This window comes from Pipistrellus hanaki (assembly GCF_964339955.1).
Source record: "Pipistrellus hanaki genome assembly, chromosome: 13".
NCBI classification, from domain to species: Eukaryota; Metazoa; Chordata; class Mammalia; order Chiroptera; family Vespertilionidae; genus Pipistrellus; species Pipistrellus hanaki.
Window position 1 is genome coordinate 31,246,783 of NC_140515.1, and position 27,828 is coordinate 31,274,610.

General features: G+C 40.3%; 2 protein-coding genes across 2 annotated transcripts in view; both read right to left on the bottom strand.

The window, feature by feature from the left end:
* The window catches only part of SLC25A36 (solute carrier family 25 member 36), a 39,019-nt gene extending 17,334 nt beyond the window's left edge, over positions 1-21,685 (bottom strand). The window contains exons 1-3 of the mRNA XM_084902482.1: positions 21,427-21,685; positions 12,723-12,887; positions 2,859-2,936 (exon numbers count right to left, since the gene is read on the bottom strand). Of these exons, the coding sequence (XP_084758608.1) occupies positions 2,859-2,936; positions 12,723-12,887; positions 21,427-21,467 (284 nt within the window). The 5' untranslated portion in view covers positions 21,468-21,685. The remainder of the gene's footprint in view (positions 1-2,858; positions 2,937-12,722; positions 12,888-21,426) is intronic.
* The window catches only part of CLSTN2 (calsyntenin 2), a 908,802-nt gene that overhangs the window by 170,066 nt on the left and 710,908 nt on the right, over positions 1-27,828 (bottom strand). The gene's annotated exons all lie outside the window — the stretch shown is intronic.

Here is a 27,828-nt window from a genome sequence, read left to right on the forward strand (position 1 = left end):
TCAGTGGTTAGAGTGGGCTCAATTCCTGGTCAAGGTACCTGGGTTGCAGGTTCCTCCCCTGGCCAGGTATGTCAGGGCCATGTGGGAAGCAAGCAATTGACATGTCTCTCTCCAATTGATGTTTTTCTCCTCCTTCCCCACCCCTTTTCCTCCCTTCCACTGTATCTACAAGTGATAGAAAAATATCCTTGGGTGAGTTCTGAAAAAAAACAAACACACACACACACACACACACACACACACACACACACACACACAAAACACACACAAAAAAAAAAAAACAAGAAAAAAACCCTCAAATATAAATAAAGTTCCTCAAACAGACATCCCTTCATCCTGCCCCAATACTCTGAGAACAACTAATTATAACTGAAAGTATTTGTCTAAAATTTTGAAAACACATAAATAAGGCTGGAAGACTTAGGTAGCACTAAGGCTAAATTAAATACATTTGAATTAAAGAAATATGGTATGAGCACATATATATTTTTGGGGGAGAGGAGGGAGGGAAAAGAAAGATAAAACTGACCCAATTGATCAAAATGTATGTTAAACAATTTTGAGATACTATAGTATATTCTAATCTGTACTATACACAGATCACTTCATAATTTCCTTAAACAAGAAAAAATAATTGAGTGTTGTCCCATATACCAAAAGGTCGAGGATTCAATCCCCAGTTGGGGCATGTATGGGAGGGAACTGATTGATGTTCCTCTCGCTCATCAATAAACATATCCTCAGTTGAGAATAAAGAAAAAGGGGGGAGGGAGTGAATATAATTTAAAATAAAACGTTCTGTTTTATGAAAAAGGAAAATATAGGATACATTTAATGATGCCAAATCGTGAACATAAATAAACACTGCATTCCTAGAAATCAATAAGAAAAAAGAACCTGGTAGGTGTGGCTCACTGAAAGAGCATCAACTTATGAACCAGGAAGTCACAGTTCAATTCCTGGTCAGGGCAATGCTTGGGGTGTGGGTTGGATCCCCAGGAGGGGGTGTGCAGGAAGCAGCAGATCAATGATTCTCTCTCATCTCTACCTCTCCCTTCCTCTCTGAAATCAATAAAAATATATTTAAAAAAAGAAAAAGAGCTGCAACCGGTTTGGCTCAGTGGATGGACCCTTCAGCTGCGGACTGAAAGGTCCCGGGTTCGATTCCAGTCAAGGGCATGTACTTTGGTTGTGGCACATCCCCAGTAGGGGGTGTGCAGGAGTCAGCTGATCAATGTTTCTCTCTCATCAATATTTCTGATTCTCTATACCTCTTTCTTCCTCTCTGTAAAAAATCAATAAATTCTTTTTCAAAAGAAAAAGACATTCTAATGAGAAAATAAGCAAGGAATATACACAGATAATTCACAAAAGAGATACAAACAATTGCAAGGAGGGTGCGATTATATAAAAAATTAAACAAATATATATTAAAACAGTGAAAAATCATGTTTAATCTATTTGGCAAGGATTAAAAGACATAAAAAGCCCTAGCTAGTTTTGTTCAATGGGTAGAGAGCATCTGCTTGTAGACTGAAGGATCCCAGGTTTGATTCTGGCCAAGGGCACATGCCTGGGTTTTGGGCTTGATCCCCAGTAGGAGGCATGCAGGAGGCAGCCAATCAATGATTCTCTCTCATCATTGATGTTTCTCTCTCTCCCCCTCCCTCTCCCTTCCTTTCTAAAACCAATAAAATATTTTTTAAGAAAGATATAAATAGTAACCAAAATTGGTAATACATGAATAAAGAGCAAATAATTCACTACTTGAAAATAAAAATGTAGAATGCCTTTTCAGAAGGCAGATGAGCAATATTTATTAATTGTAAATGTGCATGTGCCCTTTTATCCAGAAATTCTACTTTTAGGTAACTATACCCACAACCTGGGTATGTAACCTGACCAGGAATCAAACTCACCACCTTTTTGTGTGTGGGCTGATGCTCCAATCAACTGAGCCACAATTGCCAAAGGCACAAAACCATTGTTTTTAACAGCAAAAATCTGAAAATAAACCTAAAGGCTTATCAATTTAAAAAATGCTTATTAATAAGAGAATAGTCATACTATGCAATTTTGAAAAAATTCTACACATTTTCATGGAAAAATCATTCAAGACAAATTGGGCAAAATATTTTTAATATTAAATATATGTAAAGGGTAGTTAAGTCTACATATACATTTTATGTACATGACAGGCCAGAAATCCACTGCATTGTTTATTAATGATGGTTTTGTTAAAAAAAAGAGTGTGTGTGGGAAGGGAATGTGCACTGGGTGAGAAAGAGGTGATGTGCTTAAGGTAGAAGGACAAGCTTGCTATACTTATTTTTTTAGTCTTTATAGTAAGGACAAAATTTGGGTAATTTTTTGAGGGAGAAAATAGTCCATGGGCCTAGTATATTGTTTGGATACAGAAAGCTGGGTATGCATTTTCACTCTGAATGTAAAATCTGCACAGCATTTTATCATGGAAGAAGTCAATCTAAGATAAAACTATATCTGAGAAAAATGTCAAATTAATGTATGAAGGCCTTTTTTGGCTTCTTGAATAGGGATTGAAACCATTCTGTTTAGCTTGTCTCCTAAACCAAAAAACAGGATTAGTTCTGAAGATCCAGGTCTTCCCCTTTCTTTCTGCTAGTCGCTTTAGTTTGTTCTTTGCCTTTTAAACTTGGCACAAAAACTGCTTCACAATAATCTCACTATGAGTTCCTGTGCAACCTCCCCAACCTATCAGATGCTTCCTGAGACCTGTCTGTTACATCACACTGCTTTAGCCTCACCACCTTCTCCTCACCATCTCCCTTCATTCAGCTTCAAACAGAAAAGACTGAGACAATTGCTTTTGTTTTTACCTGGAAGGAGCCACCCCCACTAAATTGGGGCCTAATCCTCTAAACAAAGAACGAGGGCCTTCTTTCTCCAAGATCACCCTGAAAGAGAAAAACATGAGTTAGAAATAACTCTCCAAGTCTGGTCCTATATTTGTATAGCACACTTAGCATCTAAATCCCACTATGTTTGTACTGTAATGTATTATGCTGCTCTGGTCAGTTTTTCTTACTTATGAAACATCTGTTTTTGACAGCATAGCTACTGAAAACGGATAGATTTATTAGTGATAATAAAGAGGGGGGTGAAGGCAGAGGAGAAAAGGGGAAGGTGCCCAGAATCATTTTTGATAAAACTAGATTAGACAGAAACAGAGTTAAGAATAACAAATTATACAGCACATTTTGAATATTCAGTGCTTTTTAGTCCTTTCTGTATCACAGTCCCCTTCAGAAATTAAGAAAGGTAGCTGTTGCTGAAACCGGTTTGGCTCAGTGGATAGAACGTCGGCCCGCGGACTGAAAGGTCCCAGGTTCGATTCCGGTCAAGGGCATGTACCTTGGTTGCGGGTACATCCCCAGTAGGGGGTGTGCAAAAGGCAGCTGATCGATGATTCTCTCTCATCGATGTTTCTAGCTTTCTATCCCTCTCTCTTTCTCTCTGTAAAAACTCAATAAAAATATATATTTAAAAAAAAAAAAAGTAGCTGTCCTTTAAAAAATATATATATACACATTTGCAAATACAATTTTGTATACAACGTCACCTAATTTTTTAGACATCTTACAGCTCATCTATGGCCATCTAAAAAATTAAGAGAGCCCTGGGGGACTGCTAAAGTTCCTGGTTAAGAAGCCATGAAACACTCATACCCACCAGGATGGCTACAGTAAAACACAGACATAAACGGGTTGGAGAGGATGTGCAGAAATTGTAAATCTCATTCACTGGTCTCGGGAATATAGAATATAGCCACTTTTGGCAACAGTTTGGCAATTTTGCAAAATGTGAAACAACATAAAATTACCGTATGATCCAGCAAATCCATTCCTAGTATATCCCCAAAAGAAATGAAAACCTATGTCCCTATAGTGACATTTTTCATAATACCCCCAAACCGAACAACCCAAATGTCCACCAACAGGTGGGTAGATAAACAATGACATGTTTGGCAATATAAAGATACTTGTTTATGAGCCTTGAAAACATTATGTGACATGAAAGAAGCCAGTCACACAAAAAACCACATATTATATAATTTATTTATTTAGGCATAGCTATCGTGACAAAAAGTAGCTTAGTAGTCCTAGGGCTGGGAGGAGGCTAAGAGGGAAGGGGAAAATGAGGAGTGACTGCTAATAGGTGAGGGTTTCTTTTTGTGGTAATAAAACTGGTCTAAATTTAGAATGTAGTAATGGCTACAACTCTGTGAATAAACCAAAAGCAATTAAATTGTACACTTTAAATGGATGAATTTTACAGTATATGAATTATCCTACATAATAAAAGGCTAATATGCAAAATTGTCCCCTCAAGGGAGTTTTGACCAGGAATTCAATCAGAGGGATGGGCTGGCTGGCCAACCGCCCACAGCCCCTCCCCCAGCTGGCCCCACCCCCGCACCCCAATGCATGGGCTAGAAACTCTATAAAGATGTTGAGGGGAGGGGGAGAAGCAGCAGCAGCCATAATACAGAGACCCAGAATAAAGAGACGCTAGGACAAGAGATTGAAGACTGGGAAATCACCTTTATACTGATAACAGGTGAAACATGATAAATTAACTCTTATATAAGAGGGCCTGAAAAAGTGAGAAATTAAAGCAGCGACCAGAGGTCCTATAGTTCCTCTGAGGAAAGTCAGTGAATGCAGAACCACTGAAAAACAGAATAGCCCTGCCCTAGCCAGTTTGGCTCAGTGGATAGAGCATCAGCCTGTGGACTGAAGGGGCCCGGATTCGATTCCAGTCAAGGGCACATGCTGGGGTTTTGGGCTCCATCCCTAGTAGGGGGCCTGCAGAAGGCAGCTGATCAATGATTCTCTCCCATCATTAATGTTTCTCTCCCTCTCCCTTCCTCTCTGAAATCAATAAAAATATATTTAAAAGAAAGAAAAACAGAATAGTCCTGGCTGGTGTGGCTCAGTAGGTTGGGCATCATCCCATGCACCAAAGGTTGCTGGTTCAATTCCCAGTCAGGATACATGCTGGGTTACAGGCTTGATCCCTGATAGGAGGCATACAGAAGGCAGCTAATCAATGTATCACTCTCATATTGATGTTTCTCTCTCTCTCTCCTCTCTAAAAATCAATTTTTAAAAAATCTTAAAAATAAAAGGCAAGAGGGAGGTAAGATAGCGGAAGAATAGATGGGCGGATTCTGAGCCCTCTCCCGAAGCAGAAAAAGAGAGCAACTGATGGTCTTGTGCTGTGAGTGTTTATTAGCAAACTGGGAGACAGCGAACACCAGAAGAAACTGCTGGGGGGCTGCTGACGGAGGTGCCCCTCACAGGGAAGCACCCACGCGGGCTGTGTCCCTGCCCAGAGCTACCTACCGGCTTGGACGGGGAAACCTCGCCATCTTGAGAGGAAGATAGGATCGTGTCAGAGGCCTGAATATCCACAGCCGCAGCGACCACCAAGCAGCTGTGACCCTCAGAACGCGGAGCCCAGGCGGCGCGAACACCTGACTGCATTGGAATACCCCACTGCTCGGCGAAAAGGTCAGATTTCGCGGGGAGAGGGTGGAGAGTGCTCGCGGCGAAGATAAAAAGCCTGCGCGCACAGAGCGCGCTCGCGGAAGCTGGAGGACAAGGGCGGTGATTACAAGTAGGAGCCCCCACTGTTGGGCGGGTGTCACCCGTGAAAGTGGACGGGGCTCCTAACAGGGGAGATATCTAAAGAGCAACACTTTTGGATCTGGCTCGGAGGGATATCGGAGAGTTTCGGGAGATTGCAGTTGCCCGGACCTGCCCCCTCCCCCCCTCCGTAGTTCCTGCTTCAGAGAGGACGGAAAAAAAAAAAAGCTGGAGATGCTCGAGTCTGGGAAGTCAACCCAGAAACACTACCCCCAGAGGCTAATTCACAAATTGACTCTAGTGTAATAAAAACAAAGCAAAACCTGCCTAAAAATTAGGACTGGATCATAACAATAGAGGAAGCGAATGACCATCATTACTGCAAATTTTATTTAAATTTTTTAAATTTTATTATTATTTTTTTTAATTTTTAAATTTTTGGTTTTTATTTTTGTTTTCATTATTTGCAACGTTTACTCAAGAAACTATTTTTTTTCTTTTTCCTCACTTGATTTTATCTTTATAATTATTACATTGTATATGTAATCAACATTATTACTACTATTAATTTACCTTTTTCATCCTATTTTCCTTTGTTTATTTTTATTTCATTTGATTATATAGATATTTTTTTTATTTCAGGATTACTGTTCTACAGTCTTTATCTATCTTTCCTTCTCCAACATTTTATTCTATCTCAACCTTACCTTTAGGCCTTCACCCTCTTTCCGATCTTTTCCTTTGGTACCCCGTTTATCTTAACCCTTTCCTGCTCTAGATTTTCCCCATTCCTTCTGTCTACCCCCTCCTAAAATTTCACCCTACTTGTATACATCTAATTTCCAACTACCTGCTCCAAGCCCATTCACACCTCCCTTGCAGTTGTCCTAAAAACAAAACAAAACAAAACAAAACAAAAAAACAGTCTTTCTCTCTAACTCTTTGAAGTTGTATGTTGAATGTTAACTATACTGAAGTTGTATGCTTTTTTTTTTATAAGATTGATTTGCCTATGCTTTTTGTTTGATGGTATGTTTTTGTTAGCTGGGTTCTAGTCACCATTATTGGTGGTTATTAATATCGCAAACACATTTCTATTCAGTGCCTTGTGTGTTGTACCTGGTTGTGTTGTATTTTGTGCCTTTAAATCAAAGCAGGAGAGAGAGAACTACACAACCAGACATCCTAGATCATGGGGAGACCAAAAAACAGTCCGCAAATGAAAGAAAAGCAGGCTTCACCAGAAAAGGAAGTAAACGAGATAGAATCAAGCAACCTACCAGAGCAAGAATTCAGAGTAATGATCATAAGATGGCTAAAAAGAATGGAAGACAAATTTGACAATATGAGTAAGACCCAAGAGGAAATGAAGAAGAACCAAGATGAAATGAAAAATGACATTGCTACTGTAAAGAACTCAATAGAAAGCATCAAGAGTAGATTAGAAGAAGCAGAGGACCGCATCAGTGAGCTAGAAGACAAGATGGAAAAAAATACCCAATTAGAACAGCTTCTGGAAAAAAAAATTAAAAAACAGGAGGAAAGTCTAAGGGAACTTTGGGACAATACAAAACAAAACAATATTAGAATAATAAGGGTTCCAGAAGGAAAGGGAATTGAGGAAGACATGGAAAACGTATTTCAAGAAATAATGAAAGAAAACTTTCCTGAGATAGAGAAGAAAAAACCCACACAAATCCAAGATGCTCGCAGAGTCCCAAGCAAAATGAACCCCAGAAAACTGACCCCTAGGCACATTATAATTAAGCTGGCAAATACCAACGACAAAAAAAGAATTTTAAAAGCAGCCAGAGAGAGACAGAAAGTTACATATAAAGGAACCCCCATCAGACTAGCAACTGATTTCTCCACAGAAACTTATCAGGCCAGAAGGGAATGGGATGAAATATACAAAGTCATGCAAAGGAAGGGTCTGAATCCAAGAATACTGTATCCAGCAAGGCTATCAATCAAAAGTGAAGGTGAAATCAGGAGCTTCACAGACAAAAACAGACTAAGGGAATTTATCTCCACCAAACCAGCAATGCAAGAAATGCTAAAGGGTCTACTGTAAAATTAAAGAAATAGAAAGCAAAGAAGGAACACAGGGGTATAGAATAAAAATGGCGTCAAATAAGTATCTATCAATAATAACTTTAAATGTAAATGGACTAAATGCTCCAATCAAAAGACATAGGGTAACGGATTGGATAAGAAAACAAGACCCATATATCTGTTGTCTACAAGAAACCCACCTCAGAAAAAAAGATGCACACAGACTGAGGGTGAAGGGATGGAAAAAGGTTTTCCAGGCGAATGGAAGTGAAAAAAAAGCTGGGGTAGCAATACTTATATCTGACAAATTAGATCTCAGAGTGAAGGACATAACAAGAGATAACGAAGGCCACTTCATAATACTAAAGGGAGCAATCCAACAAGAAGAAATAACCCTGGTAAATATATATGCACCCAATACCGGAGCACCCCAATATATAAAAGAACTGCTGGAGGACATTAAGGGAGAGATTAATAGCAATACAATCATAGTAGGAGATTTTAATACCCCACTGTCACCCTTTGACAAATCATCTAAACAAAAAATCAGCAAAGAAATATCAATCCTAAATGACTCGCTAGACCAGATGGAATTAATCGACATCTTCAGAACATTCCACCCCAAAGCCATAGAATATACATTCTTCTCAAGCGCACATGGGACGTTCTCAAAGATAAACCACATTTTGGGACATAAGCAAAGTCTCTTCAAATTCAAGAAGATAGAAATCATATCAAGCATCTTCTCAGATCATAGTGGCATAAAACTGGAAATTAACTACAATGAAAAAAATCCAAAGAAATCAAACACATGGAGACTAAACAGCATGCTATTAAACAAGGACTGGGTTACCAAAGAAATCAAGGAAGAAATTAAAAACATCCTAGAAACAAATGACAATGAAAACACAACTATCCAAAATCTATGGGACACAGCAAAAGCAGTTTTGAGAGGGAAGTTCATATCCCTACAAGCCTATTGCAAAAAACTAGAAAAAATGATAACAAATGATCTAACTCTACAACTCAAAGAGTTAGAAAAAGAGCAACAAGAAAAGCCCAGTGTAAGCAGAAGGAAGGAAATAACAAAAATCAGAGCACAGATAAACGACATAGAGACCAAAGAAACAATACATAAGATCAACAAAACCAAGAGCTGGTTCTTTGAAAGGATAAACAAGATAGATGGACCTCTAGCCAGGCTAACCAAGAAACAAAGAGAGAGGACCCAAATAAACAAAATCAGAAATGAAAGAGGTGAAATAACAACAGACCCCACTGAAATACAACAGATTGTTACAAAATACTAGGAACAACTCTATTCCAACAAACTGAACAACCTGGAGGAAATGGACATATTCCTAGAAAAATACAAACTTCCAAAACTCAATCAGGAAGAATCTAAAAATCTCAATAGAGCAGTGACTTGGGAAGAAATTGAAACAGTCATCAAAAAGCTTCCAGCAAACAAAAGCCCAGGGCCAGATGGCTTCACAGGAGAGTTTTACCAAACATCCAAGGAAGAACTAAAACCTATCCTCCTCAGACTATTCCAAAAAATTCAAGAGGAAGGAACACTTCCAAACTCCTTCTATAAAGCCAGCATCACCCTAATACCAAAACCAGATAAAGACAACTCAATGAAAGAGAATTACAGGCCAATATTCCTCATGAACATAGATGCCAAAATCCTCAACAAAATTCTAGCAAATCGGCTCCAGCAGAGCATCACAAAGATCATACACCATGACCAAGTAGGATTTATTCCAGGAATGCAAGGTTGGTACAATATCCGCAAATCAATAAACGTGATACATCACATAAACAAGTTGAAAGATAAAAATCATATAGTCATATCAATTGATGCAGAAAAATCATTTGATAAAATCCAGCACCCTTTCCTGATAAAAACTCTCAACAAGGTGGGAGTACAAGGATCATACCTCAACATAATAAAAGCTATATATGATAAACCCACAGCCAACATCATACTCAATGGGCAAAAACTAAAACCATTTCCTCTAAGAACAGGAACAAGACAGGGATGCCCACTATCGCCACTCCTCTTTGACATAGTACTGGAAGTACTAGCCATTGCAATTAGACAAGAGGAGGAAATAAAAGGCATCCAAATTGGAAAAGAAGAAGTAAAGTTATCCTTATTTGCAGACGACATGATATTGTATATAAAAAACCCAAAAGACTCCATTAAAAAACTAATTGGCTTAATAAATGAATTTGGCAATGTAGCAGGATACAAAATTAACGCCAAGAAATCTATGGCATTTCTATACACCAACAGCGAATTTATAGAAACAGAGGCTAAAAAAGCAATTCCATTTACCATCACACCAAAAAAATTAAGATACCTAGGAATAAACTTAACTAAAGAAGTAAAGGACCTATACGCGGAAAACTACACGACACTGAAAAAAGAGATAGAGGAAGATGTAAACAGATGGAAGAACATACCATGTTCATGGATTGGTAGAATCAACATCATCAAAATGTCCATACTTCCTAAAGCAATCTATAGGTTCAATGCACTCCCCATTAAAATACCAACGGCATATTTCACTGACCTAGAAAGAACTCTCCAAAAGTTCATTTGGAACAATAAAAGACCCCAAATAGCCACAGCAATCCTGAGAAAGAAGAGTAAAGTAGGAGGGATCTCAATACCAGACTTCAAACTGTATTACAAAGCCACTGTTCTCAAAGCAGCCTGGTACTGGCACAAAAACAGACATATAGATCAATGGAATCGAATCGAGAACCCAGATATCAACCCAAATCACTATGCTCAATTAATATTTGACAAAGGAGGCACGAATATACAATGGAGTCAAGACAGTCTCTTCAATAAATGGTGTTGGGAAAATCGGACAGATACATGCAAAAGAATGAAACTAGATCACCAACTTACACCATACACAAAAATAAACTCAAAATGGATACAGGACTTAAACATCAGACGGGAAACCATAAAAATACTAGAAGCATCCACAGGCAACAAAATCTCAGACATATGCCAAAAGAACTTCTTCACTGATACTGCCCCTAGGGCAATGGAAGCTAAAGAGAAAATAAACAAATGGGACTACATCAAAATAAAAAGCTTTTTTTACAGCAAAAGAAACCATCAACAAAACAACAAGAAAGCCCACTGTGTGGGAGAACATATTTGCAAATGTTACCACTGATAAAGGTTTAATCTCCAACATCTACAAACAGCTTATACAACTAAATAAAAGGAAGATGAATGATCCAATTAAAAAATGGGCAATGGACCTAAATAGAATATTTTCAAAAGAAGACAGAAGGAAGGCCAAAAGGCACATGAAAACATGCTCAAAGTCACTAATTATCAGAGTGATGCAAATCAAAACAACAATGCAGTACCATCTCACACCTGTCAGAATGGCCAACATCAACAAATCAGCAAATGACAAGTGTTGGCGAGGTTGTGGAGAAAAAGGAACCCTCGTGCATTGCTGGTGGGAATGCAGACTGGTGCAACCACTGAAGAGAACAGTGTGGAGTTTCCTCAAAAAACTGAAAATGGAACTCCCATTTGACCCAGTAATCCCACTCCTAGGAATATATCCCAAGAAACTAGAAACACCAATCAGAAAGGATATATGCACCCCTATGTTCATAGCAGCACAATCTACAATAGCTAGAATCTGGAAACAGCCTAGGTGCCCGTCAGCAGATGATTGGATCAAAAAACTGTGGTACATCTACACAATGGAATACTATGCTGCCATAAAAAAGAAGGAATTCTCATCATTTGCAGCAACCTGGATAGAACTAGAGAACAACATGCTGAGTGAAATAAGCCAGTCAATGAAAGAGAAATACCACATGGCCTCACTCATTTATGGATATTAAAAAACATTATAAACTGACAAACCAAAAGATAGATATAAAGACAGTAAAGCAACAAGCAGACTGTAAAATTACAGCGGGGAGATCTGGGGGAGATAAGAGATCAACCGAAGGACTTGTATACATGCATATAAGTACAACCAATGGACACAAAACTCTGGGGAGGGAGGGTATGTATGGGAGGTGGGGGGCAATGTTAAAATATGTACACAGATAATAATTTAATTTAAAAAAAAAGAAAAAAAAAGAATAAGACAAAAAAAAAAAAAAAAAAAAAGGCAAAAAACACCACCAGCATAATGAAAAATAGTGTTGTCACAAAGGTCAAAGGGAGAACTCAGAGAGGTAATCAGTGGTAATAAATGTCAAAATCATATTAAAATATTCTTATTAATCGGAAATATTTACAAATAAGTATGGCATTTTAATTCAAACTTAACAACAATTTTATTCTACCTATTCGTGTACTTAGGTAAGTTTAAACAAAGAAAAGACTGATAAAAATCTTTTGGTAGAGAAAGTAAACACACAGTATGAGCTTATTTGCTACTACAGAATAAACACTAGCAAACTAAGTTCAAACAGATTATGTCCCAATTGAGCTGATAAAGCAAACACACAAGGCATTCAGTTACATATCTAAGTTTAAACATGTAAAACCTAGTTTCAATAGTTTTAAATTTCAACCCAATTTGTAACATAATAAAGTATGGTGAAATGTACAAACAAATCTTTTTTAATGCATCAAGAATGCTAAACACTGAATCACATTTTAAAATCAGTATAAGTCTGCTTTAATCTCAATTATTGTTTAAGTTATATAAAAGTAACAGACTGCCATTAATTGGATTACTTAATTCAAAATAAAATACCTATAATAGTTTTAGAAAATAAATCCATTGAATAAGTGCAAAAAATATTCCAAATATATACAAGATAGATAATACATTTTATATTATCCAAGATAATACATTTTATATTAGCCAATATAAAATGTTGGATGATCATTATTAATGAACATAATTCAGAGTAACTCTATCATTAAATCTGTAAAAATTTTTAAATGTCAATATAAACAAACAAATATATGGCCATCATTAAGTAGATAAACTACAATAAAAGTAAAAATGAGTACTGTGCTCTCACTTCAGGCAATGGAGAGGTCCTGGAGACACTACTCGGTTGACACTGGCTCCGGCCATGGTGTTCAGCTGAACTTCAGAGATGTAAAGCGTCAGAGAAGAAGACTGCAGCCGAGTTTTTACAACTTCCAGTGGACATGTCAGAATAGCTCCCACGGTACCACCACATCTACAAAAAATAAAAAGAACACAACTTACCTACTTAATTCATAAGTTAGTATACATGTAGGCAACTAGGAGTTTACCAATGTACTAAAATGTAACTTTTTATTTTATTTTAGAAGACTAACTACTTTTTTAACATTTCATTTCTTTGACTGCATACAAAAATACCTTTGGTAGTTAGAAAGAACTAAGCTTAATAACTACCTCACAAGAGTGTCGGTAAGACAGACTCAAGAAATTCCCTATCTTGTACCCTTTCTTACACAGCTACTAAAGAATTTGTTCCACAAGTTAAATAAAAAAGAGGGAACACCTAAGACTAATACTATGTTATATGTCAATATTTCAATAAAACTGGGAGGAAAAAGAGGGAATTGAATGCAGGAACAAAATAATCCAGGAGAGGGAGAATGGAGTCCCAAGATGACAGTGAAACGTCAAGACTCAGAAAAATAACCAGGCCAGTCTGACCGCTATGGCTCAGTGGTTGAGTGTTGACCCCTGAATCAGGAAGTCATGAGGTCAGGGTTCATTCTAGTAGCCCAGGTTGTGTGGGCTTGAGCCTCAGAAGGGGGCATGCAGAAAGGAGCTAATTAATGATTCTCTCTCATGGTCGATGTTTCTAGCTCTCTCCCCCTTCGTCAATCTCTAAAATAAATAGAAACTTAACAAAACTAAAAAACAAACAAACAAAAAAGAACCAGGCCAAATAGGATTAGGATGACAGAATTCAGAGGGATAAGATCTCCAGGGAGGAAAAAAGACTAATAGACAAATATATTTGACCATATGAAAATAAATATTCAAGAATAAATACTCACATAACTAAGCAAACATTTCAAAATGTGGGGCAATTATTAACTCTAGGGGAGAAAATGAAATTATTCAAGAAAATGAAGTTATTAAAAATGAAGTGGTCAACACACAACTTTGCTATTCTATCAACAATATTTATATTGTCATAGTAAGGTAAACACTGACTATTGATTTAACAAAAAACTGTGGTGTAAATAACTATATATTGAGAGGAGGAAAAGGAGTAAACAGAGAGTGATATACTATATCTAAATCCCCATCTACCAGAAAAGAAAGTATGAAGAAAATACCAAAGGAAATAGCTAAGACTTACAGAAAGTTCCTATTAAGAAGAAGGTGTAAAAACTGTAAAATGCTGATTTTTATTATTTTTCAGCACACTTTTTTTTTTTTAAACATTTTGAATACATTTTTAATTAATTTATCAAAATTTTAGCAATATTTTTTAAAAAAACAGCAGGGGTGCCGAAACCGGTTTGGCTCAGTGGTAGAGAGTCGGTCTACGGACTGAAGGGTCCCAGGTTCGATTCTGGTCAAGGGCATGTACCTTGGTTGCGGGCACATCCCTGGTGGGGGGTGTGCAAGAGGCAGCTGGTCGATGTTTCTCTCTCATCGACGTTTCTAGCTCTATCCCTCTCTCCTCCTCTCTGTAAAAAAATCAATAAAATATATTTAAAAAACAAACAAAAAAACCACACACACACACACACACACACACAAAAAAAAAACAACCAGCAGGAGTTTTTAACTAGAGAATGTGGTTGATATTTCTGGGACTCACTGGACCCTAAGAAAAAAATGAAGTACATGTCTTTTGACTCAGAACTTAAAAAAAAAAATCACAATCTCTTGACCACTTTTCATCATTTCCACCTTGGTCTAAGCCTTTGATTGTATTGAAATCTTTGAATTGAAATCTTTGATTGTATTGAAAACTTAAGTCAGATCAGTCTCTCCTCTGCTAAAAACCTTCCAGACTTCCTAACTCATTCAGAATAAAAACCGAAGTCCTCACAATGGCCTATAAAATCTTATACAATCTGTTCGTTATTGATCCCTGACCTCATCTACCATTCACCTTCTCACTGCTCCAGCCACACTGGCCTCTTCAATACCTTAATTATAATTCTTTTTAAAAATATATATATTTTATTGATTTTTAATAGAGGGAGAGGGATAGAAAGCTAGAAACATCGATGAGAGAAACATCGACCAACTGCCTCCTACACACCCCCTACTGGGGATGTGCCCACAACCAATGTACATGCCCTTGACTGGAATCGAACCTGGGACCCTTCAGTCCACAGATGAACGCTCTATCCACTGAGCCAAACCGGTTTCAGCAATTATAGTTGATTCTTAAACAATATAGGGGGTTAGAAGCAGTAACTCCCATCTCTACATAGTTTAAAATCCATATATAACTTTTGAGTTTAATACAAGGTGTCCCTGATTGGAGAGGGTGCAGGCTGGGCTGAGGGGAACCCTCCTCCCCCTATTCCATGCACAAATTTCATGCACCGGGCCATTAGTCCTATCTAATAAGAGTAATATGCAAATTAACCATCACTCGACCACACCCAGCCAATGAGAGTGAGTATGCAAATTAACACAACCAAGATGGTTTTGGCCACAGATAACAGGAGGAAGGCTAGGGTTTCCCTGGCAAGGGAGGAAGCCAAGCTTTCCACACATCCTGGCAGGCCCAGGCCCCCACTCAAGGGTACAAAGTTTCAATTATAGAAGGTAAATAAATTCCACAGAAATGGCGGCAGCCACGGAGCTGGAAGAGCTGGAAGAGCAGGAGGCTAGGGTTGCCCCAGGTGATTGAGGAAGCCAAGCTTCTGCAGCCCTAGCCGGCCTAGGCCTCCACTCTAGGCTACAAAGTTTCAATTATAGAAGATACATAAATTCCAACAGAAATTTCAACAGAGGATATTTTTCCATTGACTTTTAGAGAGAGTGGAAGGGAGGGCGAGAGACAAGAGAGACTTCAATGTGAGACACAGGGATGGGTTGCCTCCTACACGTGGCACCAGAGATTGAGCTTGCAACCCAGGTACATACCCTTGACTAGAATTGAACCTGGGATCCTTCAGTCGGCAGGCCGATGCTCTATCCACTGAGCAAAACAGGCTAGGGATCTAATATTTTAATTTAAAAAAATATATTTCTTTATTGATTTCAGAGAGGAAGGGAGAGGGAGAGAGAGATAGAAATATCAATGATGAGAATCACTGATTGGCTGCCTCCTGCAGCCCCCCACTGGGGATCAAGCCCACAACCCAGGCATGTGCCCTTGGCCAGAATCGAACCCAGGACCTTTCAGTCCGCAGGCCGAGGATCTACCCAATGAACCAAACCAGCTAGGGCATACACACAGTTTTTAAAAAGGCCAAGTGAAGAAGTTCCTATAATTATCTAGGTATGAGGTATTGAGGCTGACAATCATTAGTTGCAACTGAGATAAAGGGTTACAGAAATATATGTATTAACTTGAAGCAAACCTATTTTTGTAAGACAACTGCAGTGTTAGCTTTGTGAATAGATTAAAATATTTTGTCATTTTTCTGTCTTCCGGTAATATAGCCCACTGTGTTTTCCTAATTAGGGCATGAGTCAAATTAATACCCCCAAGGCCCAATCAGTGTGGCTCAGTGGACTGAGCATCATCCCATGCACCAAGAGGCTGCTGATGGGCTCCATCTCTAGTAGGGGGCGTGCAGGCTGATAGATAGATGTTTCTCTATCACCAATGTTTCTATCTTCTCTCCCTCTCCTTTCCTCTCTTTCCCTAAAAAAGAAATAAATGCACTCCCACTATTCCCCTTTATCCTGCTCCATTTTTTCATGTTTTTCCATAGCAATGAACACCTTTTAATTAATTATATAATTCAATCCACCTTTTCATATAATTATGGGTATTTTTCAATTCTACATTAAAACTGACAAGTTGTAGGTTCTTAAAGCTTAGTTGCAATTGGAATCTGAACTGTACCAATAAATTTTACACAGTTACATTAAAATCCATTAGTCTATCTTGCATTTTGAATCTTTTATCCATGTATGACTCTGTAACATCACACACTGATCATTTGAAAAACATTGGTTTAGTGTGAGTTACACAGGTCTTTCAAGTGTTGATACATTTTATTATGCAATTTAAAAAATTACACTTCCTGTCAGTCCAAGATTTCAAAAACCATAATTTTTGCTTGAAAACTCATATTTATCATATGGCAAAAGTTTTGTCAGTTGTTCTCCTTGAATCAACAGGCCCACTGCCTTCATTTTTTGAGAAAATGTCTGCCAAGTAGTCAAGTCTGAATAGTCAGTCAATTAATTGCTCTTTAAAGTAAGAAAGATTATGAAAAATAGGCTAGCTCAACCTGAGACTGGAACGACTACAAACTACTTTGGTGTGCAGAAGCACTTATTTGTATTTCCCATTTTGTCACACAGAAATAGAGAAGAGTACACTCAAGACTCAAGACTTAATAAAATTACTAATTTTTCTGCTTTAAGAGCATTCCTAAGTGAAGCTTTTTAAAATTGCTAGTTCCAACAACTACTAGGACATCAGGGCAACATTGCCTTGATGCATGCTAACAGCAGTTTTACTCATTACTGCTTATGAACCATCAGTACAAATGCAACACAGTGAAAACGCAAATAGTGTCTTAGTATTTTTAGGAAAATAGCTTTAACCTCTCAAACCAATGAAAGGGTCTTGGGAACTCCCAGTAGTCCATGACCCAGCTGGCTGCACTATACTAACACACTTACACAAAAATAGTTTCAAGAATACTCTACATTAGGATAAGTAACTTCCCTTTGTCTTGTAATCTATTAGAATGAAAGAATGCATTTTTTTTTAGGAAAAGAAAAGGTGGTAAAATTATGGAAGTAGGGCTAATAAAAAACAAAGTGGAAATAAACCACATTAATTATACTTTTTAACTATTCTACTTCTTCCCTCATTTTACAAAGAACCAGGTAAAGTAATTTAACAAATTTCTGCAGAATCAACATATTTGAAACCAAGTGGAAATTTCTTACTGAATAAATGAATGGATAGATTAATTCCATAACAAAGTTTTTTAGATAATTTGAGATATTACTCATTACACTCTCACTATCACAGAAGCTCTGTCACAGAAGCTACAAAGGAAAAAATTCATCAATTTAAGGTGTAGTCCTCCCACTTGAGACAATCTCTCTCTCTCAAAAAGGAAAGAAAACTTTGAACTGCCTCTTGGTGGACATATGCAACTGACACAATACTAGACATTGTGTAATTCTATTAAAGAATTAAAAGTATATTTCATATTTATAAATAGTTATAGACATACAGTGTTATTAAATGTGAAATTAAACTTTACTGACACATCCTTTTGCAGGATGCTGTGAGTTGCCTCCAAAACTCAATTAACATAACCAATGACCTTGCAAACTCTGAATGTTAACTCTGGCAAAACATAATGGGACCAAAGGGTGTCTTAAAGAAAGCACGAGTTCTGCATGTGAGTATGTCACCCAGACACAAGGTCCAGTGCTGCCTGTGTTTCAAATGCTCCTGATTGAATAATACAGCCACTAGGCTATTAGAAATCTCTCTGAGATCCTGATAAACACTATTATAGTCATCAGGAAAACAACCCAAAGGCTCCACATTCATTCAATTAAATGTCACTGCGAAAAGTTACTTAATTTTAAAAAAATATATTGTGTTTTCATAATTTAACCCAAATGATACTTGTATTTGCCCAGGCAAACAGCTAAAAAAAAAAAAAAAAAAAATCTCTTTTCTTTTAACTACCTAGTTATTAAAGCAAAACTAAATTTTCTAACTCCCAATTTACTTGATTCTTGATTCTATCAGGATTTTTAAAAAATGAAATCTAGTTTTCTAGGAAGACCATCTAAAACAGCTTGCCTAAGTAACCATTGTGAGGTGTAAGAGAATTAGACATCTTCAATTAAGAACTATGTCACGGAGGCAGCCTGATTTGTATTTCCACAATGCTTAGCACACAGACTTCCAGAATATTCTACAGAATTGATTTTATATAATAAAGAGCTGGTAGAATCTTGAGATTCTTTACATCTCAGTTTATATGGATGGAAAATTGACCTTGGTAAGTCAATTTTTCATACTTCAGTATTTTTTCCCCCTGTATTTTGAAGGGATAAAACAGATGATCTTTACCATCCTCCCTAGTTCTAATGTTTCTCTCATATCTAAAAGCCAGGTTTTACAGTGACTTATGCAACTGCATTTAAAAGTAAAATCAAGACAACATGCAAAGGAAGGGAATATACAAGGCTGAGTACCTACCTTATGTCAGACCCTACATGCCAGTATCTTGTTTAATACTGTAAATGACCTACACAGACTAGGTTCTCTCAGGGAGGGCTCCTATATCTATTTATGTTTAGAAGCTGCAAAAACTCTCCATTCCTGCCCTGGCTGGTTTGAATCAGTGGATAGAGCATGTACCTGCAGACTGAAGGGTCCCAGGTTCGATTACGGCCAAGGGCACATGCCTGGGTTGCAGGCTCCATCCCAATAGGGGGAGTACAGAAGCAGCCGATCAAGGATTCTCTCTCATCATTGATGTTTCTATTTCTCTCTCTCTCCCTCTCCCTCTGCCTTCCACTCTGAAACCAATAAAAAAATATATATTTTAAAAAACAACCTCTCCATTCCTGTTTTTAAAGAAAAAACTAACCAGAAAGACCTTTATATGTATTAATAGCAAAGTGACTGATAATAACAAAGTTGATCCTAAACCAAACTGGGAAGTTAGTGCAATCAAAGTAATATTTCAAATAAATATGCCCTACTTTTAAGAAAACTTGATATATGAATCTCAAAATGCAGAGTAATAGAAATGTTAGGACATATAGAGAAGAGCCTTAGAGATCACGTCTTCCACATTTTATAGATGAAGCAATTAAAATCAAAGGTCTTGTCCATTTTTTTCACTTAAAATAGTGGCCAGTAGTAGTGCAGCCTCCTAAGTTTTAGGCATTTGCTAGCAATCTAATTACCACAGGGAATCCAATTATTTGCATAACAATGCATCTTTGCATCTACATGGTCAATGAGTTTTTATTTTTTAAAAATATATTTTATTGATTTTTTACGGAGTGGAAGGGAGGAGAGAGGTAGAAACATCGATGAGAGAGAAACATCAAACAGCTACCTCCTGCACCCCCCCCCCCCCCCCCCCCCCCCCCCCCCCCCCCGGGGATGTGCCTACAACCAAGGTACATGCCCTTGACCGGAATCGAACCTGGGACCCTTGAGTCCATAGGCCGACGAGTTTTTAAAAATGGAGTGAATTTGCCAAGATTACCAATAAATGAAAAGCAAACTTAGCCTAAATTGGGTCTCACGGGTGAAAAGAAACATTTTAAATGTCAGAGCAGTGGTTGGGCCACAACTGGCGTGCAGCAAGGCGTTCCATGAACGTGCCACATGGCGAGGAGTGGCATCAACAGGCAACAGAGCTCACACGTCCAACTCACATGCAGACACGGTGAGCAGAGCTGCGAACACATCCATTTCATAGTCTTAACAAGGCTGATTAAGGAACCAACCACGGCCTCTAAGGGGATGATGTGACTTTATTGGCAGGAAAAAAACTGTGCCTCCACATCACTCACCGTGGCCATTTCTGATAGAAATCTTTAGGATCCTAAACTTAAAACTGTGAACGATTCTTCAAATCATTTGGAAGAAGGGACAAACCCGAGAGGGAACCTACACTGGCTCAGAGAACGATCAGCTGACAACCTGAACCTTCAGGCTCCGTCCTAACCCTGTAAGAAAGACACCAGCTACCGCCGGAGCTTCTGACCTGGCCCTAACCCGTCCCCCAAAATCCGCCCCCCCTTTTCTCTTAAAAAAAAAAAAAAAAAAAAAAAAAGAAAAGAAAGGAAGGAAGGAAGGAAGGAAGGAAGGAAGGAAGGAAGGAAGGAAGGAAGGAAGAAAGAAAGAAAGAAAGAAAGAAAGAAAGAAAGAAAGAAAGAAAGAAAGAAAGAAAGAAAGAAAGAAAGAAAACAGGCCAAGCAGCGGGTGCAGGAGGGCTGGCTGGCTTTCCAAAGAAGGCGACCTCGGAGGCATGGCCGCTTTCTGCACCGCATCTCGTGCGTAACCTTGGAGCAGCTCGCGGAGACGCATTTCCCGGAGCCAGAGGCCCACAGCTGCTGCGGGAGAACCGAAGCCCGTCGGGGCCGGGAACCCCCCGGGCCGCCCCGGAAGCCGGAGGCGCGAGTCCGCGGCGCGAGCGGCGGGAGGAGGCCCCGGGCCCGCGCGGCAGAAGGGAAGGAGGCGGCCCAGGCCCGGCGCCCATTTTGTCGTCTTCGGCCTCCGCACGTCCCGCCCCGTCCTCCATCCCCCCCTTCCCGGCCCCTTCCCGGCCAAGCAGCCTACGCGAGGCCCGCAGCGAGCTGCACCCCGGCCGCGGCCCGCCCCGCACACGCCCGCTAGGCCTCGGCGCGGGGCCCAACTCCGCCAGCCCGCCCTCAGGCCCCGGCCCCGCACCGCCCCGCAGGCCCCGGCCTCACGTCCGTCCTCGGCTTCACCACCCCCCCCAAACCCTCCCCGATGGCGGCCGCACCCCGTCATTCTGCGGACCGATCCCCCCTCCCCCGGACCCCCTCGCCCGCGCCCCAGGCCGCAGCCCTCTGCCTCCCCCAGCCCCCGGCCCGGGCCGTACCCCCCGGCAAACAGATGCACCAGCGTGTCCCTCTGGCTCATTCTCTCTCCCGCATGTCCTCCGGGCGCTGCGGCAGGACGCGGACCCGGCCGCCCGCGACGGCCCGCGGCTTCGGCCCGGCACGGGGACCGAGGTGGCGACGAGACGCTGGCGGAGGCGGGTCTGCAGAAAGCGGCCGGCGCGGCCCTCCCAGCAGCGCGGAGCGGCGCCGCCTCCCGCTCAGCCCGGCGCTCCCGACCCGAGCGCGAGAGCGAGGGGGCGGGGCGGGGCGGGGCGGGGCCGGCCGGCGGCTGCGGGGGGGGGAGAGAGCCTTCTGCGGCCCCGCCCCCTCCACATAAACAGAAGCGCCCATTGGTCCGCGCTGGATGGCGTCACGAGCCCAGCACGCCCGTTTCACGTGATCCCGAAGGGGTTTCTCAATGAAAGGGACGGGTAGGCGGGGCCAGAGCGCGGGCGGGAGGGTAGTAGGTCACGGTGCCCTCGCACCTAGCCCGCGGGCGGGGAGGGCTGCACCCAGCGCCGCGTGGGTGGGCGCATAAATCCCCCCGGGCCACGCTCCCGCCTGGACTTAGGGAGAAACTGCCGGTGTTCCTGGTACCCCGGCAGAGTCAGGGGGTGAAAGAGCAGTTTTAGGTTTACAACAAAATGAGGAAAAGCGTGGGTGAGAAAAGGTTAACCAGGGAATTTATAGGCCTATATGCATAACCCATGGACATAGAAGGGGCGGGTAAAAGGTGGAGGGGGTTATTTGGGGGGTGAGGGGAGAGGCGACATCTGCAATATTTTGAACAATAAAGATAAATTTAAAAAATTTTTTGAGATTTCCTATTGACTCTGTTTGTGTCACTTAAAAAGTGAATTTATGACCCCATTTCTGCCTCTTAGCATCTACCTCAAATGTTATAATAAAAAATGCATGCAAGGCCCCAGGTTTGATTGAGGTCAAGGGCATGTACCTTGGTTGCAGCACATCCCAGTAGGAGGTGTGCTGGAGACAGCTAGCTGATCGATGTTCTCTCTCATCGATGTTTCTAACTCTCTATCCCTCTCCCTTCCTCTCTGTAAAAAATCAATAAAACATATTTTTAAAAAAAAAGAAAAGAAAAAGAATAAGCTCATAAAAGGAAATGCAGGACCACAAACAGCAGTACAGTGTTTACAAACAATGCTTGTTATAGTGGGAAATGGGCATCAATAGGGGAATGGAGAATTAAATCATGACACATTCCTATTGTGAATATTATGACAAGGTTGAGGTAGATCTGTGTGAGGGGGAAAAAATCCCCAAAACTTACTAACTAAAGCAGCAAATACAATTGAAACACTAAGACTTGTTTTAGAAAGAATTAAGACATCTCTTCATTCTAATCAGCAAATGTTTTTATGTATATGGGTGTGTATATACAGGGTGGGGCAAAAGTTTATTCTTATATTATTATTCATTAAGCATTACCTCATTTTTCTATACCAACAACCATAAACCTACTTTTGCCCCCCCACACACGCACAAAAGGAAAGAAAATGTTTTATTCCCCCAAAACACAGTGATTAAATATTAAAAATGTTTGCTAATCATTTCTTAGGTGAAGAATCGTACAGAGAATAATGTAACAACATAATCTGCACTCATCACCCACACTGAACAATGTTAGTATTTCCACCTCTTTGTTCAGCGACTTCCATTCCGCCTTCGAGGCCCTCCCCATGCTTCCCTCCTCAGACGTGACTATCCAGGGCTCACCTTCCCTTCCTTCGGGGATCCTTCCTTCATGAAATTCCCCCTGACTGCTTCAGCTCTCTGTTCCTTTCCTCTCCTAAATTCCTACCAAAGGTGCAGGCTGGATGCCACTGGCAAGTAAGTGTTCATCCACTCTGCCATACATGTACATGTTCATCTGTAAAATAGGCATACTATTAAGAGGCCAACTTCGTTAGGTAGCTCTGAGGACTAAATAAATGGAAAGCACCTACGGAAGTGCTACAGAAGGCCTACAGAGAATAATTAGTAGTGGTTCTTTGCTGCCTTGTGTTCTTATTACTGCCTTGGTAATGCAACAGTTTTGGGAAAGCATGGCCAGGTGCCGAGTTTTATTTCTACTTTTTTGTGTTTGTATTTTTCAAAATGTCCCCCTTCGAATAGTCCGCTGAAGCTCTGGAATCAGATTCACTATGCTGGATTCATAGCCAAAGCTCCTTCTGGTTGAACTGAATAATATTGGACACATCAATTATTTTTACACTTCAGTTTCTTCCTGAAAAATTGGGGGGATAATATCTCCTCATGAGGTAGTTGTGAGGGTTGCCATTAACATTTAGTGGGCATTTCTTTTTTCTTTTTTTTTTCTTTTTTTTCTTTTTTTTTTTTTTAAATATATTTTATTGATTTTTTATAGAGAGGAAGGGAGAGAGATAGAGAGCTAGAAACGTCGATGAGAGAAACATCGACCAGCTGCCTCTTGCACACCCCCTACTGGGGATGTGCCCGCAACCAACGTACATGCCCCTGACCGGAATCGAACCTGGGACCTTTCAGTCCGCAGACCGACGCTCTACCACTGAGCCAAACCGGCTTCGGCCTTTTTTTTTTTTCTTTTTTTAATATATTTTATTGATTTTTAACAGAGAGGAAGGGAGAGGGATAGAGAGCTAGAAACGTCGATGAGAGAGAAACATCCATCAGCTGCCTCCTGCACACCCCCTACTGGGGATGTGCCCGCAACCAAGGTACATGCCCTTGACTGGAATCGAACCTGGGACCTTTCAGTCTGCAGACCGATGCTCTACCACTGAGCCAAACCGGCTTCAGTGCATTTCTTCTTTTTATAGCAGCTTTATTGAGGTATCATTCACATACCCATACAATTCACCCATTTAAAGTGTACAGTTTAGTGGTTTTATTATATTCTCATGGTTGTACCACAACCACAATTCACATATCACCATAACTTAATTCCAGAACATGTTTCTTACCAAAGAAGAAACCACACACTTGTTAACAGTCACTCCCATTCTCCTCCATACCATTCCCTGACAACCGCTAATCTTCCTTTTGCTCTGGATTTGCATAACCTGGACTTTTCCTGTAAATGGAAATAAATGGAATCATACAATATGTAACCTTTTATGTCTGCTTTAAAAAAAAAAAAAAACACTAAGCATGCTTTCAAGGTTTATTCATGTTGTAGCATGTATCAGTTCTTCATTCCCTTTAATAACTGAATAATTTTCCACTGTATAGACATGCCACATTTGATTTATTCATTCTCAATTGATGGCCATTTAGATTTTCTACGTTGGGGCTATCATGAATAATGATGCCATGAATATTTGTGTACAAGTTTAGCCTCGACATAGGTTTTCGGTTGTCTTGAGGATATTCCTGGGGGTGGGATGGCTGGGGCACATGATAACTCTATGTTTAACCTGCATAGTAACTGCCATACTGTTTTGCAAAATGGCCACACCATTTTAAATGCATTTCTTTGAAGACAATAGCTTTAGCGCCATGTTTTTGACATAGTGAATGTCAAAGTTATTATATTTTACGCAGCGTCAGAAACTGGTAAGGAGGGAGCCAGAATTCTCCTGTGCAGACCAGTTTTCCCCATAATGAGCAATTGCAATTCTAACGTGACCGTTTCCTTTTGAACCTCCTTCAGATGCCATCGTGGAAGGAGACTCTGCCCCAGATGGAGTCACGAGGGCAGTTGCTCTCCAACGCAGGTTTGATGTCTCATTGAGCCACCACTCCCCTCAGCCGCTCGGGTAACATTCCCAGTCAATGATGGTTAAAGGTTCTTCTGATACACAGGTGGCAAGCAGAGATAGCCCTGGGAATAGATAACAAGCTTATAGAAATGGATTTTCCCACAATGAATTAGCAGTTTGCTTGCAGGAAACAGTGTCTCTCAGGGACTAATTTGGGAATGTGTCCCAGGAGACTTGGAAAAACAAGAGCTAACGAACTTTGTCTACCAGCTAGAACAGGAGGATTAGAGGTTGGGGAGAACTTGCAAAGATAGATTTTGTTGAGATAAGAGTGTAACATACTTTTGAAAAATATATATTTTATTGATTTTTTACAGAGAGGAAAGGAGAGGGACAGAGAGCTAGAAATGTCGATGAGAGAGAAACATTTATCAGCTGCCTCTTGCACACCCCCTACTGGGTATGTGCACACAACCGATGTACGTGCTCTTGACTGGAATTGAACCCGGGACCTTTCAGTCTGCAGGCCGAAGCTCTATCCACTGAGCCAAACTGGTTTTGGCTGTAACATACTTTTTAATTATATCTGAATAATGCCTGGGACTTCAACCGTTTTGGTAATACCGAAGTAATAACCTTCCTCCTCCCCTCTCCTTCCCCTCTTCTGCCCCCATTTAAAAACCAATCCAAGGGCCTGACCAAAAGTCCCTGCTCTGTCTGTTAGCATTCATTCTTTATAGGCAAACAAACAACCCAATTCAAAAAATGGGAAACTGATTTGAGTGATATTTCTCCAAAGATTTACAAATGGCCAGTAAGTGCATGAGAAGATGCTCAACATCACTAATCATTCGGGAAATACAGGTAAAAATCACAGTGAAATACTAATTCACACCATTTAGGTGGCTATTATTAAATAATAATAAAAAAAATACCTGTTGTTATCCAGGATGTGGAGAAATTGGAATCCTGTACATTGCTGATGGGAATGTAAAATAGATTTTTTTTTAAAAGCAATTTGAGACTTTCAGAAAAATTAAGCAGAAATGAAGAGTTCCAAAATTCTCCCCCCTCCACCTCTATTTCCCCTACAATCCACACTCTGCACCGGAATGTTAAATTTGTTGAATTTACATTGATCCATCATTATCGCTGAAAGCCCATTGTTGACAGTGGGGTTCACTCTGTGTCTTACATTCTATGGGTGTTGACCAAATGTATGAGATGCACCCACCTTATAGAGTCGTTTGAAGTAGTTTCACTGCCCTAAAAATTCTGTATTCCCATTTGACACTCCCTGCTCCCAACCCCTGACCCACTGATATTTTTACTGTATTCATAGCTTTACCTTTTCCAAAATGTCATATAGTTGGAATCCTACAGTAGCCTTTTCATATTGACTTCTTTCACAGCAATATGTATTTAAGGTTTCTCCATGTCTCTCTTTTTTTTAAACTTGTTATTTTAAAATATATTTTTATTGATTTCAGAGAGGAAGTCAGAGGAAGAAATTGAAACATCAATGATGAGAGAATCATTGATCAGCTGCCTCCTGCATGCCCCCTACTAGGGGATGAGCCCATAACCTGGGACATATGCCCTTGACTAGAATTGTACCAGGGACCCTCAGTCCACAGGCCAATGCTCTATCCACTGAGCCAAACCAGCTAACGCTTCTCCATGTCTTTTAACTGTGGCCTTTTTGGCACTAAATATTCTATTGTCTCTGGATGTACCATAGTTTGTTTATAGATTCACATTTGGAAGCCATTCACATCTTGATGGTTTCCAAATTTTGGCAATTATGAATAAAACTGCTATAAACAAAAACAAAACAAAACAAAAAAGAAAAAAAGAAAATAATTTCTCCTCTGGCCAAAGGAGGAACAAACGAGACCAAAAAGGATAAAGAATTAAAAATTTACTGGTGCATGAAAATTTGTGCACTGGGTGGCGGGGTGGGATTCCTCAGCTGGGCCTGCCTGCTCTCACAGTCTGGGAGCCCTCAGGGGATGTCTGACTGATGGCTTAGGCCTGCTCCTCTGAGGGAGGCGAGTGAGCTGATTAGTAGAAGGCACTGCCCCCATTATCTTGCTGCTGCTGCCACTACCGGCTGTGGTGGCTGCAAGGCCTAAGCCCTGGGCCTTGCAGCCGCCAGGGCTCACAGCTGCCATGATCCCCGGTCCTCGAAGCCACTGTGGCTTTGTACTGTGGACGTCTAGATAGACATCAGCCCTAATTAGCATATTACCCTTTTATTAGTATAGATTAGGTTATCTGGGAAACCAGATGGGCTGAATCCCAAAACGGTGCCAGTCCCAAGGGACCCGGAGAAAGAGTTTTTAAAGGACTCTAGGTGGGCCGAAACCGGTTTGGCTCAGTGGTAGAGCATCGGTCTGCGGACTGAAGGGTCCCAGGTTCGATTCCGGTCAAGGGCATGTACATTGGTTGAGGGCACATCCCCGGTAGGGGGTGTGCAAGAGGCAGCTGGTCGAGGTTTCTCTCTTATCGACGTTTCTAGCTCTCTATCTCTCTCCCTTCCTCTCTGTGAAAAATCAATAAAATATATATTTTTTAAAAAAGATATGCCATGCCCTTGTGGAGGCATATTAAGAATTTAAAATAAATAAATAAGTAAATAAAGGACTCTAGGTGGGCTTTTGGGGAAGAAGAATTCTCTGGGCAGGTCAGGAT